The 16,507-nt window shown below is 42.0% G+C and overlaps 1 protein-coding gene across 2 annotated transcripts in view; it reads right to left on the bottom strand.

The window, feature by feature from the left end:
• Positions 1–661: 661 nt before the first annotated feature.
• Positions 662–16,507, bottom strand: part of LOC311226271 (integrin beta-1-like) — a 130,360-nt gene continuing 114,514 nt past the window's right edge. For both annotated transcript variants that reach the window (XM_084311674.1, XM_084311675.1), the window contains exons 12-16: positions 16,102–16,340; positions 15,021–15,243; positions 13,995–14,227; positions 6,061–6,227; positions 662–796 (exon numbers count right to left, since the gene is read on the bottom strand). In XM_084311674.1, coding sequence (XP_084167800.1) covers positions 731–796; positions 6,061–6,227; positions 13,995–14,227; positions 15,021–15,243; positions 16,102–16,340 — 928 coding nt within the window. In that variant the 3' untranslated portion in view covers positions 662–730. The remainder of the gene's footprint in view (positions 797–6,060; positions 6,228–13,994; positions 14,228–15,020; positions 15,244–16,101; positions 16,341–16,507) is intronic.

Here is a 16,507-nt window from a genome sequence, read left to right as displayed (position 1 = left end):
AAGGCACAAGCAGACTTGCAGTTACCTTGCCAGTCCTGTGGCGAAAGAAAAACAAAAAAGAATTACAAATCAATTCAAACACCAGTTGTGTTTAAATGCATATTAGTTCTGAGGACTCTGCCTATGAATTGGTACGTGTAAACATCAAGTCCGGTTTACAATAGCCAGGATGAGGACGTATCATGAAACAAAGAAGTCAAAGAAGAATAAGATTACTGGGATATGCCGATATTAACCGGGATACTAAAAGGCACGTAAAACACCTTATCCCGTTTCCTCTAGAGTTTTGTGGTCTGTGCAAGACCCCTCTTCATGGTATTCCTCACAATATTCAGGATACAATAACACGTATACACACCTTGTTCATGTTATTAACTTAACCCGGGATATAAGCCTGTATCCGGATTATTCATGTGCATTCTCATTCTCTCAAGTTCCACAGAAAATAAAAAATAAAAACCCAAGTTTATACAGACTGTACAATTTAAAAACGATGCATAGAAAATAAAAAATAAAAGCTAGTAAAACATCATGAAATAGTGGCAAAATGCACCGCTATCATTTGGTGACTACAAAAAAATAAAAATAAAAAACAACGACAAACAGTGAGGCCATAAAAAAAAAGACCTACAAATGTAAGACCTGCCACTCCACTTCCGTGCCCCCCCCCCCCCCCCCCCCCCAGATTATTTTGGATACAGTGTTGTTTTATAACAAAGAGAAAGCTCCATCATTTCCCCTCATATTTTGGATTGACGACCGTCGTCACGGCGCTCTTGTAGATGGGGTTCTCGCCCTGAGGTAAAGAGAAAGAAGAGGGGGGGGGGTACCAAGAGTGAGTCAAACTGTTCTGAGTTTGTGTAAAAACACATCATATTCACACTGCAGTTAGTTTGCATGCTTGCCTGTTTTCAGGAAGAAAATTCGGCACAAAACCACGTTAGTATTCGGTTCACACGATCTGAGAGAGAGTAGCTGACCACTGTAAACCAAGACATTTCACACGGGCATCTTTATGGGTACCCACTACCCACAAGTACAGTACAACAAAAAAGAAGTTTGGCATCCAACCAGAGTGTAAATGTAACAGTAAAGTGCCATAGTGATATACAATGTACAGGTGATTAAACTGGGTATAGATATTATTATATAATATATAGTACTAGTAGTGAGTATAGTGCTTATCAGATGTATACGTACAGAGCTGTAGTATTAATATGTACAGTGATACAGACACTATAGTACTATGGTCATACTGGCCAGCAGCATAATTAGTAAGAGTAGGTAAGGGATATGTACAGATATAGATACAATATCTACAGATATGTAAAAGGATTATATGCAGATGTTTTAAATGTTCCAATTCACTTTGCCCCCCAAGTAAAACATAAAAAAGGGAATTCCACCTTTATTTTAGGGTGAGATTCTGCAAACTAGAAATTTTATAAAAATATGGCCCAACATTTATTTTTGTATTTTTATCACTGAATTTCACTGCCTGAGATGGTTTAAAAATAAGAGATTGGATCGCCACACTTTTATACAAATAAAACACCTAGAATGATCTAAACAAAAGAACACAACACAACACACATGGTGCTTCTCCAGTGACCTGCATGACACGGTACCCGCATCCTGTGCTGTGTTGCCCGTTAACGCTTCATTACACAAGCAGGTCGGGAAGGTAGGTGTAATAAATACTAATAGTGAAGCGTAATAAGAGTTTGCCTGGCTCACGAAAAATTCAGATCAAACAGTCAAAACTAGGCATTGCAGATGAAATATGAATTAAGATCCAGTAATTGTATATCCTATTGCATGGCCTAAAATGTTGTCAGAAACATATTTTAGTAAACCGTTTAGGTGTCATTTAATGTTCACTATTGCCCAGCTGGTCAATCCAGAAAATGCTCATATGAAACGTATTGATACATCTAGTGATCCACGCACAAAAACAATTATTTTATTCTGCAAATCTCTTGGTTATGAGTTTATAGTTTTATAGGTGAATGTTTGATATTTGGTGAAAGCACTCTCTCATTACACTAGGAGTCTAGTCCGAGGAAGGAGAGAATCTTAATCAGGATTTTATTTAATTAGCTTTAAAAGTGAAATAAAAATACAGCTGTAGAAGTAGATTTGGAATGTGCTGAATTATCAGGTGCACCGGAATGGTTTATAAACTGAGACATCCCAGTCATCAACTCTTGGTCATTTTGCTGTAATCTTGTTTTAGTTTCTTTACTTTCTCTCGACATTCATTCAAACTTATTCTCGAAAAGGACAATTGAGGTCACCCTCATTTTCAATGTCGTCGAGACTTACTGACATTTACATAATAATAAATAATAACTATCTATATAGCACCTTTCACACATGGACCGCAGGCCCATTGCTTGAGTGTCCTATGAATATGCCAAACACGAATATGGGATGATTGGTATTTGTGACAATCTCCAGTGACCAATCACATAGCAGCACGGAGGATAGTTCCCTTTGGTACAGACCCCGGAGCGTTAGCTAAAATGGGCATGGGTACACTATGGACCCGGCACGGCTCATTTGGCAGCGGCGGCGAGAGCAAAACAAAGCGGGAGCAGGGCAGGCGGATGGAGAAGCACCGTAGAAGGAGCAGTGTGTGCAGGTGATACAAACATTGACTTTAGAGGGATGCGCCTTTATTCCCGTAGCTGGGATTGTGGAACTGATTAACAGGGCTCCTGTAAATGGGATTCCCTTGCTGCAACGAGGACCCATGGATTGAACAGACGGAACGAGAAGGAAGAAAAATAATGGAAAAGATATAATGAAAAAGAAGATCGACAGGATACAGGAAAAGATAGTCTGGAAAAAGTCTCAGAGAAAACATGCAACATAAGACACTTTTTTTCTTCTATAATATAACAACAAACCTAGTTTCCAGAGTGTATAGAGGTTAAGATATGTCTTCCACCCCCCCTGCTGACCTGGGATAGGCCCTTTTCACGGCGGCCATTTTCCAATGCCATCGCAGGATAAACAAAGTAGTTAAGAATATTAATAAGGGTTCCGTTTCATTTAGGTGCACCAGAACCGTTTCAGCGAGACGGCACATACCAGCGCCTTGGCTACGGCACACCTAAGGAACCATACTTAATGTTGCGAATTATGCCTGTGTTTAACCTGGGATGACATGACAAAATGGCTGCTTTGAAAAGGGCCTATTGAAACCCCTTCTCTCCTGGGTCTCCCCTACCCTGTCTCCCTCTCAGCACTTCTACTGTCTCAATAAAGAACCATCTCTCCTCTGTCTCCCGCTCAGCCTTTCTACTGTCTCAATAAAGAACCTCTTCTCCTGTGTGTCCTCTACTCTGTCTCCCTATCAGCCTTCCTTCCTTTAAGAAATGTTAATCAGTCAATCTTCACTAAGGTCACAAGGTCATGGGGTGCTGTTCCATTGTAATGTGGAGCCTGTGAAGCCCTTTGAGACACGCAACTGTGATAAAAGGGCTATACAAATAAACTTCACTTAAATTCTCGTGATTGTGCTATTCCTCAAGTCCAGCCATGTATGTTGTGAATTATGCCTGTGTTTAACCTGTGATGACATGACAAAATGGCTGCTTTGAAAAGGGCCTATTGAAACCCCTTCTCTCCTGGGTCTCCCCTACCCTGTCTCCCTCTCAGCCCTTCTACTGTCAACCAGGAATATTGTTTGCTCTTTGAGAATCAGACATGTGAGCTGTTACTAGTGAGCCATCAGCACACCCTTTCTCTCTCTGCTCCATGGCCTTGTACGGTAGTGTGGTAACGATACTACCATCTGCACAGTGACTGGCAACACTGATGGTCTATAGCCAAGGGGGTCACTCCCTCACTAGATGAAGACTAAACAAAATGACATGTAACAGCTGGCTAAATTAAAGGGGCACTTCACCAATTATTTTGTACATAATCGCACACAAATGCTAAAACCTTTTTGTGTACATTAATTTAGTTAATGATTGAGTTACAGAGTTTTAATATGGCCACCAGTGATGTCATCGGAGGGCACTTATGTTGTGTTAAATACAGCTCAATGAAATGATGTAGATGAAAAAATAGAGATAAGGATTGCAATAGTTTTTTCATCTATTTGATTGAGCTGAAATGAACACAATACAAGGTGTCCTCTGATGACATCACTGGTGGCCATGTTCATGTGCAGCGTCAGCAGCCCAAGACCTTGTTATTGTGAAAATAGAAAAAACAAAACATGAATGTAGGCTGCATTTAAAGGAACATGCCAACATTTTGGGAAAGTTTCCTCTTTGTGCGTTCAGTAGAAAGCCATCTGTCTGCATGTTAGCCTAGCTTAGCACAATGAATGGAAGCGGACATGGCCGGTTAGCCTTCGGGAGAGGTTTTAGTTGGACAATGCCTAGGCTAACCGGCCATGTCCGCTTCCATTCATTGTGCTAAGCTAGGCTAACGTGCAGCCAGATAGCTTTCTACTGAACGCACAGATAGGAAACTGGTATCTATCTAATAGTCTCTCAAGACGGTAAGCTAATTTCCCAGGAGTGGAGTGTTGGAGTGTTCCGTTAACCCTCGTCTGGTGTTCGGGTCTGTGGGACCCGTTTTCAATGTTTACTAAAAGAGAAAAATTATACAATTAATTATTTATTTTAACCTGAGTCTCAAGTTCAAGTTCAAGTTCTTTAATAGTTGTCATACAGAAGTACAGAATACTTTCATACAAAATGCTTCTTACTGTTACGCTCCAGAGACTGTGCTAGACAAGATAGTATCAAATAACATAATAACATAATATAGCATGAATTTAGAAGAAGAAAATGAGGTCACAGTGTTCGGTATAGACATATGTACAATGTTCTGAGTTACCATATAATATACAATACACAATACTATGCAGTGTACTAATGTACAGTACTATCTAGTGCAAAGCAGAAATGGGATGAGGTACAATTTTAGGTACAATTTACAGTAAGGTGTACGAGTTGTAGTGCAATCCTTCATCCATAAATATAAAGTGTGGGGAGTGGGTGCTACAGTGTGTTTGTTTAAAGTGGGTGTGTGCTATAAGTGTGTGGAGTGGGTGCTACAGTGTGTTTGTTTAAAGTGAGTGTGTGCGTGTGGATGTGTGTGCTATGTGCGTTTGGTGGTTGTTGTTGTGTAGTGTTCATTCATTGTTCGTTTAGCAGCCTGATGGCCTGGGGATAGAAGCTTCTTCTGAGTGCCTTGGCTCATTTTATGTGAAGAACATATCAAAGAACACATTTTCATCGAGTGCACACGGTGTACCCTTCCCTACACATTTATATTACATACGTGTTGTTTGTATCCACTGGACCAGAACAGGTGAAAACAAGTAAATATGGTAGAAATTAAACAAAAAGGTTCACTATGTACCTTCACCGTCTACATCACAAAAATTTATAGCACTTATATTGATAAACTAGCAGAGATAAATGGCAAATAATAAACATATGTATGCTGTCTATATTGCTTGAAATTTAGATAACATTAACATAAATGTTTAAAATCTTTACATGAATTGTTATGGATTTATTGTTTTAAAATCCCAATACTGGTGTGTAAGAAAAAAGAACACCACACAAGGGTTAAAACAGGCCTAAATAAAATAGAAGGGGATCCCTTTGAATATGGAACAATATTTTGGCCCTTTTCCTTGTGATCTTTCGTTTCAATGCAGTACCTAGGCCTATACTTGCGCTCTAGCCTTCAAATTTAGTCTGCCAAAATATTGCTAAACTTTGGATATAAAAACACAATACAAACACCTTCGTTGATGAGATGTTTTTAGTCGACGAAAAATATTATCTTCAAAGGGTTTTCTCTTGAAGATAACATTAAAAGCCCTGGAGTTATCCAAATGAACACTTCCAAATACCTGCTCTGTCAAACAGCTAACCAAAGTGTTACTTAAAGATGAAGTACCTGTGAGCCTCCACTAGGGACAGGATGGCTAGTGAGTGAGTGAGTGACACCGGTCTATGAGGTGGGTGGCATCTACAACCCCCCCCCCCCCCCCCCCCCGCGCTGATCAGAGCCACCTACCGTGTCCCACTTGGCATTCATCTTTTCCTTCTCGAACTTGGCAAACTCCCGGCGGTCATGGATGATCATGAGCAGCTTCCAGATGAGCAGCAGGGCCAGGCCGATCAACACGATACCCGCCACCACGCCTGCCACGATGGGGATGATATCGGGTCCCGCCGGGCACTCTGTGACGAGATAGAAGTTAGAGTTGGATTTAGTTCTCACAAAGACAAAACAATGACTTCTGCTGCATACATCTCTAAAAGACATCAGGATTTATTCCCAACCGGGGTCCTTGCTAGAACAGGAGTGTACGCATGCACACACTAGAATAACTAAACACTGCTGCACACTCAGCTCCCCCCCCAATTGGTGATGTCGGAGTACCTCTTTGGAGGCACTATCAAGGTCCGTCTAAGTCAGGGGTCTCAAACCCGCTGGATGATATTTTGCGTCCCGCGTGCAACTTTTTATCAAGTCGTTGCGCGAGTTGGAAGTTTTATTTATTTTATCACTTGTAAGCTACCATAGCGCAGGCTCATGACAGCAACGTTACGTTAGTGAAGTGGTTGAAATGTGATTCCGGAGTGATACCAAGTAAAGTGGAAGGAAGATGCATCCTCGCTATCTCCTCTGCAAGCAGTGCTCTGCATGTCCGGCTGCACTGCCACCGTCTGTGTCTGTGTACTCTGCTCTGGTCCAATCACATTCAGCGTCCCGTCAGCGTTTTTCCCCCCACCCACAGTCTGCGAATCAGATGCAGAGTAGGGCGGGTCTTCACGGAATGCGTGTCGTCTCTTTCAGTCCAAGTCAGAGCAGAGGGTTGACAGCGCATCTACAGTAGCCTCGTTCCCAGTTTTATCTCAGTGAGATAAATGTAGCTAGTAGCCTAGTTTCACCAGCAGGCAGCCAGCAGAAAAATATGGCATGTTCAAAGATGGCCAGTAAAAGAAAAGTCGACTGCAATTCAAAGGTGAATGGACTGAAAAATATGTGTTCATCCTGAGTCCCAGCACCAAACCAATGTGACTAATATGCCAAGAAACGGTAGCTTAATAATAATAATAATGCAGGACCTGTTCAGAGGTCTTTAATTGGCATGCAATTATCCTCAATGTTTTAGCGGTTAGCACACACGGTTAGCACACACACACACACACACCGGAACACACACGCATGCATTGTCTTTGTAGGATCGCCGATGCGATTAGTCTCTGCGATTAACCCATCCCGTCGTCCTTCCCCCCAAGGGCAGCCGGGAGCAGACAGGCGTCTGCGAGGGCCGCGCCCGGGGACCAATCCAAATGCTCCTGCCCGTCTTCGTCAAGGACGCCACAGCGTTAGCGATCTGTTGTTGTGCATGTTTTTCCATTGGGTTTATCTTATCGGGGGGGAAACCCTTGCGAGCACGGGGAGAACATGCAAACTCCACACAGAAAGGCCTGGGAGATACCCCACCTGGGTACCTGGCATCATGGAAACCTGGTCCCCAAGCGGAAATCGAACCCTGGACCTTCTTGCTGTGAGGCGACAGTGTTAACCACTACACCACCGTGCCGTAGCTCTTGTGAAGAGTGGCAATTTGAAACGCCACTACGAAACAGTTATTTTGATGCAACCTTTCCTCAAAATTCAGTGATAAGAACCACAAAAATAAATGGAATGAAATCATCATATCAAGCTGCAAGCAGAATTATTGTTAAATCTATGTCACAACGCTACGGTCATCCACTACAGGTTTACTAGACACGCCCAGAAACCAAAAAAGGATAGGAAGTATGGCATTTGCCAACTATGCCCCAAAACTATGGAACACACTACCAACACACATCAGAAACGCCAGCTCTATACACATTTTTAAAGGAAAATTAAAAACGTACCTATACAGTCTAGCTTACAAATAGTTATGGCTTGGAAAAACCTGATGGATCCATGAGGCTAGGATAAGCCTTGTGGACCCAACTTTTTAGATGAAGGAACGGGTACATAGGAGACACGCCTCCAGTTTTTAAAAAGTTTTTGACACGCCTCAGCTTCTGAGCTGAAGGAGTGTTTTTGCGGACCTCCCAAACTTTCAAACTTTTTAGATGAAGGAATGGGTACAATAGGAGACACGCCTCCAGTTTTTCAAACGTTTTTGACACACCTCAGCTTCTGAGCTGAAGGCGTGTTTTTGCGGACCTCCCAAACTTTCAAACTTTTTAGATGAAGGAATGGGTACAATAGGAGACACGCCTCCAGTTTTTCAAAAGTTTTTGACACGCCTCAGCTTCTGAGCTGAAGGCGTGTTTCTGCGGACCTCCCAAACTTTCAAACTTTAGACTGTTTTCTTTATGCGTTTTTCTTTTTCTTTCTTTCTACCACAAGACGCGGCCACTGATGGGTCCATGGGACTTGGATAAGTCCTGTGGACCCAACTCTGGCCACTGACCACATGAGCGAACGGGTACATACGCACACAAATACACGGCCACTGATGGATCCATGGGACTTGGTAAAGCACTATGGACCCAACTATGACCACTGATAAAAACGTAACTACACTAGCATTATAAGACCTAAACATTGCTACCTACCATACAAGTGCATTGGTTTAGTGCATTTCCGGTTGCCACTGAGCGGAAATGTTTGTGCGGACCTGTTCTCCCAAACTGGTAAGCAAATGACTGTTTTTACGTTATTTTCATTTTTACGTTACTATTATTATTATTATTATTATTATTATTATTTTTTTTAACATTGATCTTAACTGATCACTATGACTTTATTGCTTTTATCGTTATATATGCCTATAATTGTGTACAGCACTTTGAGCTACATGACATGTATGAAAGGTGCTTTATAAATACTTACTTACTTACTTACAACGAGAAAAAGCAACCAAGTCCTCACTCAGTGGCATGGGTGTTGGCTAAACACAAGAAGCCATTCTCTCTCTCTGATGCACACATAATAAAATAATGTATGACTGAAGTGATGGAGACCATGTTTGAAGGCAAACAAAAGCAAATCCCCCTCAGATAGCACAGCAACCAGAATAACTGAAATACTGGCTGGTGATTTGATTAAACAGCTTTGTGATAGAATAAAAAAAATGCATAGTGCATTTCCATAGCTGCATGTGGATGAGTCCACTGACACCAGTGAGAAGCCTATTTTCTGAAGAACTGTTCATGTTCTGAAGAACTGTTCATGTTCTGAAATGTTATTGCTAAAGATTGAGAAGATTGGATCAGTTGTACTTTTTTTTGGAATACTTGAACCCCTTTTTTTGTGGAATATTTGATGCGGCCCAGCCTCACAGACTCTACCTCCAGCGGCCCCCAGGTAAATTGAGTTTGAGACCCCTGGTCTAAGTATATAAAAAAGAGGTACTCTGACATAGGGCTGGGCGATATATCAAGTATACTCTATGTATCGCGGCTTGTTCTACATGAGATGTAGTAAATTACTATATCGCGAACATCGAGTATATGTTGTCACGTCGCGGCTGAGATGAGACTTGCTTTAGCGCAGAGCTTTCCTCTCATTTTATTATAGACACAGACCAGCGTGGACCTTCAATGACATGCAATTGTAATTTCATTAGACACAGACCAGCACAATTTAATTGACGCGAGCAATGGGCTAACGTTAGCTGTATAACTAGGCTAAGCTAACTAGCGTTAGCCGCTAACTAGCGTTAGCCGCTAACCCTGGAAACGTTCAAAGCGGACTCCACAACACCAGTTCCATTCGTGAGGGAAGGGGGTGGGTTATATTGACGAGGCTTGAAAACAGAGGTTCAAAGATAACTTCATATTTATTGGTTATTCGTTTCTTTATATCGGGCATCCAGTTTCCATCTCTCACAACTGTTCCATGTGTTGACGTTCGAGCATGACATCATCGCCTACGGCAGCTTATACGCTCAAAACGCAAAAACCCAAGGGGGGGGGGGGGGGGGGGGGGCTGGCTCTCTTGCGCGCTCTCGCTCTCTCTCTACGTTCAATGATTTAAAGTAGCCAATATTTAATCGAGATTAATCGCATGATTGTCCATAGTTAACTTGCAATTAATCGCAAATTAATCACATTTTTTTAATCTACCTTAAACAGATCTTTTTCAAGTTCCAAGTTTTAATACTCTTATCAATATGAGTCAACAAATGCTTGCTTTATGCAGCCATTTAACACAAAAGGATGACCCTCATGCATTGCAAATTTGCATCAAATTCAAAACAGAGTGATGCACAAAATAACTTAAAAGAAAATAATAATTTAAAACAATGAATAAAGTGTGCATGAAATAATAGGGGAAAGAAAACGTTAGGAACTTGTTACATTCACCCACACAAGGGCTGAGTAATCACACACTCCCCCTCTCTCTCTCACACACACACTCTCCCAGCTCGCTTCCTCTCTTGCCCCTTCCTCATCTCTCTCACCCCCCTCTCTCTCTATATATATCTCACACACACACACACTTCAGAAACAAACATAGTATCAATGAGAGCATAAATAATACACCCGAGTGAAGTCTAGTAAATTATAATTCTTTTAAGTAAAAAAATTTATTTATTTTTTTCCCCTTAAAAGTTAATCGGGAGTTAAAAAAAATAGTGGCGTTAATAGAATCGGGCGATAGCGCGTTAATACCGCATTAATACCGCATTAACTTTGACAGCCTTAATATATATATATGTGTGTGTGTGTGTTTGGCTAAAGTGGATAGAAAACACAGTACTGTGCAAAAGTATTTTATATAAATTGTCTTAGATGTAAATAAAAAATGTAATTAGTGTGTCAGTAGACTACTCTTAGTACATTTTCATTTAATAATTTTTTAAAGCATCTTCATGGTTTAATAATGCAAACATATGTTGCAGGGACGATTATAATCATCCTATTGGCGTGACTATGCATCAAAGGGTTAAATCAAGCATTTTTAAGTGCTTTAGAGGAAATGTCAAAATATTGCGATATATATCGTGATATGGCCAAAACATATCGTGATATAATTTAGAGGCCATATCGCCCAGCCCTACTCTGACATCACATATTGGTGCGAGCAGAGGTAGTCTGACATCACATATTGTGGCGGGGCAAAGGTACTCTGACATCACATATTGGGGCGGGGCAGAGGTACTCTGACATCATATATTGGGGTGGGGCAGAGAGTGCAGCAGGATGAAAATATCAACCACTAGGGCAGCAAAATGACCAGGTGTTTAGTCTGCCTGAAAAAAAAAAAAAAACTTAACTATTTACTTTCTTTCTTCTACTATTATGTACTATGCTACTATGTCTATACTACTACCTATTGAAGGATTTGGGCGTTTTCATTGATCAGGACAGTTTAGGTATTATAAATATAGTGCCATAAAACCTTTTAATTAAGGCAAGGTGGCTATGGTGTGTTAACATATAAGACAGACATTTCACTCCATTTCTGTATGAGCCAGGGAGTCAAAACAACATTCCTTAGTAGATAAACTACGTTCTACGGGCCCTGAGCAAGGCTGATCGTACAGAGAGACAGTTGTTGCTAGGTGACGAGACAGTTAGATTCAAGAGAAACATTATATGAGTGAGTGAGTGAGTGAGTGAGTGAGTGAGTGAGTGAGTGAGTGAGTGAGTGAGTGAGTGAGTGAGTGAGATACTTTAAGCTGTTGGTTCTTCTGGTAAGAGGCTAGTCGAGTCTGAACATCGAAGACAGAGCACACGGTGGTAAAGCGACAGGGCAGTCCCCCTGCTGGAGAGCAGAGCAGGGGGGGGTGGAATGGAGCGCATGGCAGAGGAGAGCGAGACAGACAGATGGATATTTTCTTAGCTTTCTTATACCGCTAAAGAGTTTCAATTCGTTTCATTCTGTACGAGAACCTTGGTTTATGCAAATAAACATCTTTCTGATATGAGACGATGACTCCAGTAAATTTTTGTCCGGATGCATTAACGGGGGAGAGACAGTCAGTCCGTGGGAGGACAGAATTACACCAAACGAGGGCCTCAACAATAATAAATAAACACAACGCAGATACTTCACGGAAGGTGATAACAATCAACGAGAAGGCTGAAAACACTGATCACTATTATGTACTATGCTACTATGCCTATACTACTGCCTACTATGCTATTATGCCTATACTACTACCTATTATGTACTAGTGTTGTCCCCGAAGCCTGTTTTTGGGATTCGAACTTTGGCAGGGTTTTTCGAACGGACGTTCGAACCATCGCATATAACGTAGATCGTAGAACATATGCGCATATTGCTGCAGTCAAAAATGGTTATTAAAAGTAGTAGTACCTACTTACTGGTCACTGGAGTATTCAATAACGTTTGGATGGTAATCCATTTTGTGAATACATTTGTCGAAACAACATCTTTGTTGGCCGACAACTCCTGCTATCTTAACACTTTCAGTGCCCATCACGTCATATCACGTTTTATCAGCCCAATGCCTGAATGCCCACGACGTTTATTAGCGTTTTTTTTTTTTTTTAGCGATCTGAATTCATATTTCATCAACCGAGTCTCCCGTTGGTATGCAGCCCCTGTAGGAGCTCAGATGTGAAAAAACCGCCCCCTATCGTCTCCCAGATGGTAATGCACCCTTTTGGAATGGACTCAATGAAAATGGATGAGAAAAGAAAAATCCGGAATCCACATTTTACTTCTCAGGCATGTAACCCGAGCCGATCGGATTCATTGTGGACCCTCAGAACAGCGTGGAATACATATGTACAGTATGTAGCGTTGGATCAATAAAATCGATCGATATTTGGAATGGCGATCAGGAATTGGAATAATCTTTTTGGATAACATCTGATCTCAGGTAAGGAATCTATTTTACCAGTCTTAGGATAATCAGACCTGTTTTCACGGAGATATAAGCTTTTCCCCTATGCGTGTGTGTGGCTGTGTGCGCGATCGCTGATGAGGAACTCAGATAATCGTGCATACGTACACATATACTATCGATAATCTAGTGTTTATTTGAAAACGATTCATAAATAGGCAGAAAAATTACAACGGTTTTGTGTATTCTAGAATATTCCAGTAAACGTCTTTTATCATGGAATCTTTTTATTTCCCTTGAAAACGAGGGCTTTTCAAAATGCTATAAAACGAAAATGAACCGATAAAAAAACAATCCGCTTCGACAATGTTGACTGGAAAACGAGTCATTGATAAGCGACGGGCAGATTAGACACATAATTTAAAACATAGATTAGGCGTTATTAACGCTAACATTGAAGTGGATGGTGGGCATTCAAGCACTAAATCGTGCGCCCCCCTGCTGGCACTGAAAGTGTTAACGTTAGCAAGCTAAACATGCATACTGTAGCTTAATTAACGTGCATAACATACCTGTGTAACGTTAAGTAACTTGTGTTCCGCTGGGAAAGTTCAGCATCACTGCATATACTTGGTTTAATCCAAACGTCCATTCAGAAACGTTGTATTATGAAATAAGATGGGTGAGTGAGTGAGTCTCTCTCTCTCTCTCTCTTTTTTGCATGATTGATTCAGTTCCTGATAATGTATGACGGTGACCCCTCCTCATCTCGACTAGACTGTGTTGTGTGACTTTCAAATTATTGTAAACACAACATAGTACTGTGATATTCTGATATATATCACATTCTGATATATATTTTGTGTAAAATAAATCAATAAAGAAAAATATATAAATAAATAAAGGTTCGAACCCATTCATTAAGATTAGAGTTCCAACGTAACGAACGAAGGTCGGAACCTTCAAACGTTTGGGCTCATCCATATTATGTACTATGCCTATACTACTACACCCTTAGCTGCCAGAGGTGTACCCCTCCTGCTGACTTGTTTCAGCCAAAACGACTAAATGTTAATCCCTGCTGGCCTGAGATCTCGTGTTTCCATCTGCCTCTCAGGCCTCCTACTTTCACAATAAAGACTGGAAACTAAAAGAAATCAGCACCACTGACCGAGTGTGTCCACAACATACACCTCCTTGGTGTCGTTCCGGACCGCGTAGGTGTAGTAGAACCAGCAGTCGTTGGCGTCTCGCTCCTTGCAGTGGGTCAGTGGGAAGCTCTGGTCCGTGGGCTGGGGCAACTTCTCGCGGTCCTTCACCTTGATCAGCTGGAAGTAGCTGCAGTCCTGCTTACACGTCTCCTTCTTCTCCCCCGTGTCGAAGGCTCGGCACTGTACACACTCCCTGAAGGGGGGGGGGGGGGGGGGGGGGGGGAGAGAGAGAGAGAGAGGGTAAGGATAACCATTGTAACACAATGGGAGATTCATGTTAAAGGCCCAACCTCTACCAGGATGTCTAATGCAAGTGTGTAAACCACCCAGGTTATTATATTAGATAAAGAAACCATTCCAGTTATCATAGGAAGCTAGAAACCATTCCAGTTATTATAGGAAATATAGAAACAATTCCAGTTATCATAGGAAATATAGAAACCATTCCAGTTATTATAGGAAGCTAGAAACCAGATGGATAGCTTTCTACTGAACACACAGAGGAAACTGGTAGCCATCTTCTTATCTGGTAAGCCAGTTCCTATAATGTTGGCATGTTCCTTTAACTTAATTTTCTTGACCGTCTGCCCTCGACATGTCACGACTCACAACTCACCACCCCCCCTCCCCGCCCGGAGACAGACGCCTCACACCTTCAGCCCTATCCAGCCCCCAACCCACGTTTCCCCCCCCCCCTCCTCCTAACTCACGCCCCCCCCCCCCCCCCCTCCTTGATTAACCTGATAGCACCCCTCCCCCTCATTATTATTATTATATTATGGCCCCCCCATCAAATCCTGTACCTGGGCCATCTTACCCAGAATGCCCCTCTCTCACACTATAAAGACTGACGTCTTACTGGATTCTGGGCGCTCACGTTGAGTCATCCATCTATAACTCTAATAATAAACCAAGTCTATATTTGACTATAAGTACATTCATTGATCCGGGTAATTTCCTCCACACACACCCCCCCACAAACCCACTTGTGCTCGGTGCAGACTCCTGGACAGGTGGGGCAGATCTCGCACGTGGGGCCCTGGAACTTGGGGTCGCCGCACTTGCAGACGCCGCAGTCGCAGACGCCGCGGCCGTTGCAGATCTGCCCGTTCTTTGCCAGGCAGGAGACGATGTCCAGGGAGCACTCGCAGGCGCTGCCGGTGTAGTTGGCGTCACATATGCACAGTCTGCAGTCACACCGCCCATGACCTGGGACAGGCAACAGGGAAAAGGGCAGCAGGAAAGAGGAGAAAAGAACAGAAGAGAGCAGAGGAGAGAGGTGAGGAGTCTATAAACACAAAACCTCTTTTCTATATACTGTATATTCACCGTATATATCTACCCACACCCGTCTAAAAACATCTGCATATATTCCAATACCATCTACATACCTGTATATTATATATATCTATATCTATATCTATATATATATCCCTTACCTACTAGTTATACCACTGGCCAGTATGGCTACTAGCATTGTTTAGTTATACCTGTATCACTGTAACACACTGCACACACATCAGATTAGCATCATTACTCAGTAGTACGAATTTATATATATATTCCAGTTTAATCACTTGTACATTATATATTGTTATTACACTTTACTGTTACATTTGCACTGTTATTAGATGCCAACTTCGTTTCGTTGTGCTGTACGACGCAACACAATTGAATCTAATCCAATAAAGTAGGTAGTAGGTACGAAAATTACTGATCGATGCAACCATGCAGAGGTTCATGAAAAGCAAATTGCACATGTTTGAATACAATTGACGATACAAGCCAGAACATGTGTGAACAAAATACTAACCTTCTTACTGTCCTCTACTGTCATGCACGCTTCCTAATACTAACATACACTCAACACTGTAGCACTCAAGTTTGAACACTTCAATGAACATCATTACTCAGCTGATAGAGTTGTGCCCTTCCTGCTGACGTGTCATACAAAACTTGTTAGTCACTTTGGATAAAAGAGTCAGCTAAATTACTAAATGTAAAATGTAATGTAAACATTGCAAAATTCCCCCAAAAAACCTTAAAGAAGCCAGCCGGTGGCCATACCTCCACAGAGCTTGTTGTTGGACCGGTCACAGTTGAAGTTGTCACACTCGCAGTACTTTCCGCTGTAGCTCTCGGCCGTGTTCTCGCGCTTCTTGCACTCGCAGGTCCCGCAGACGCAGTCGCCGTTGTTGCTGCAGATGTCGGTGCTGTTGTCTTTGCGACAGTTGGCGTCCAGGTCGTCCGTGCGCACCTCGTCCTTGCTGCACTCGCAGTGGCGCCCGATGCGGCCTTCGTTACACCTGGCGGGAGCAACAGGGAGTTTACACGCTTTGAGCTGCGCACGACAATCTCGTTACACAATAGAAAATAGCATTTCAATATACCGGTAGTATAGAAATATATAAAAAAAAATTGGGGGGCTTTCTGTATTTTCACCCATCCCACTTTTTTTGTCGTTATGCCAAAA

This window comes from Notolepis coatsorum, assembly GCF_963971535.1.
Source record: "Notolepis coatsorum genome assembly, chromosome: 4".
NCBI lineage: Eukaryota > Metazoa > Chordata > Actinopteri > Aulopiformes > Paralepididae > Notolepis > Notolepis coatsorum.
Note: the sequence above shows the minus strand (reverse complement) of the source record. Positions and strands in the feature narration are given on the sequence as shown.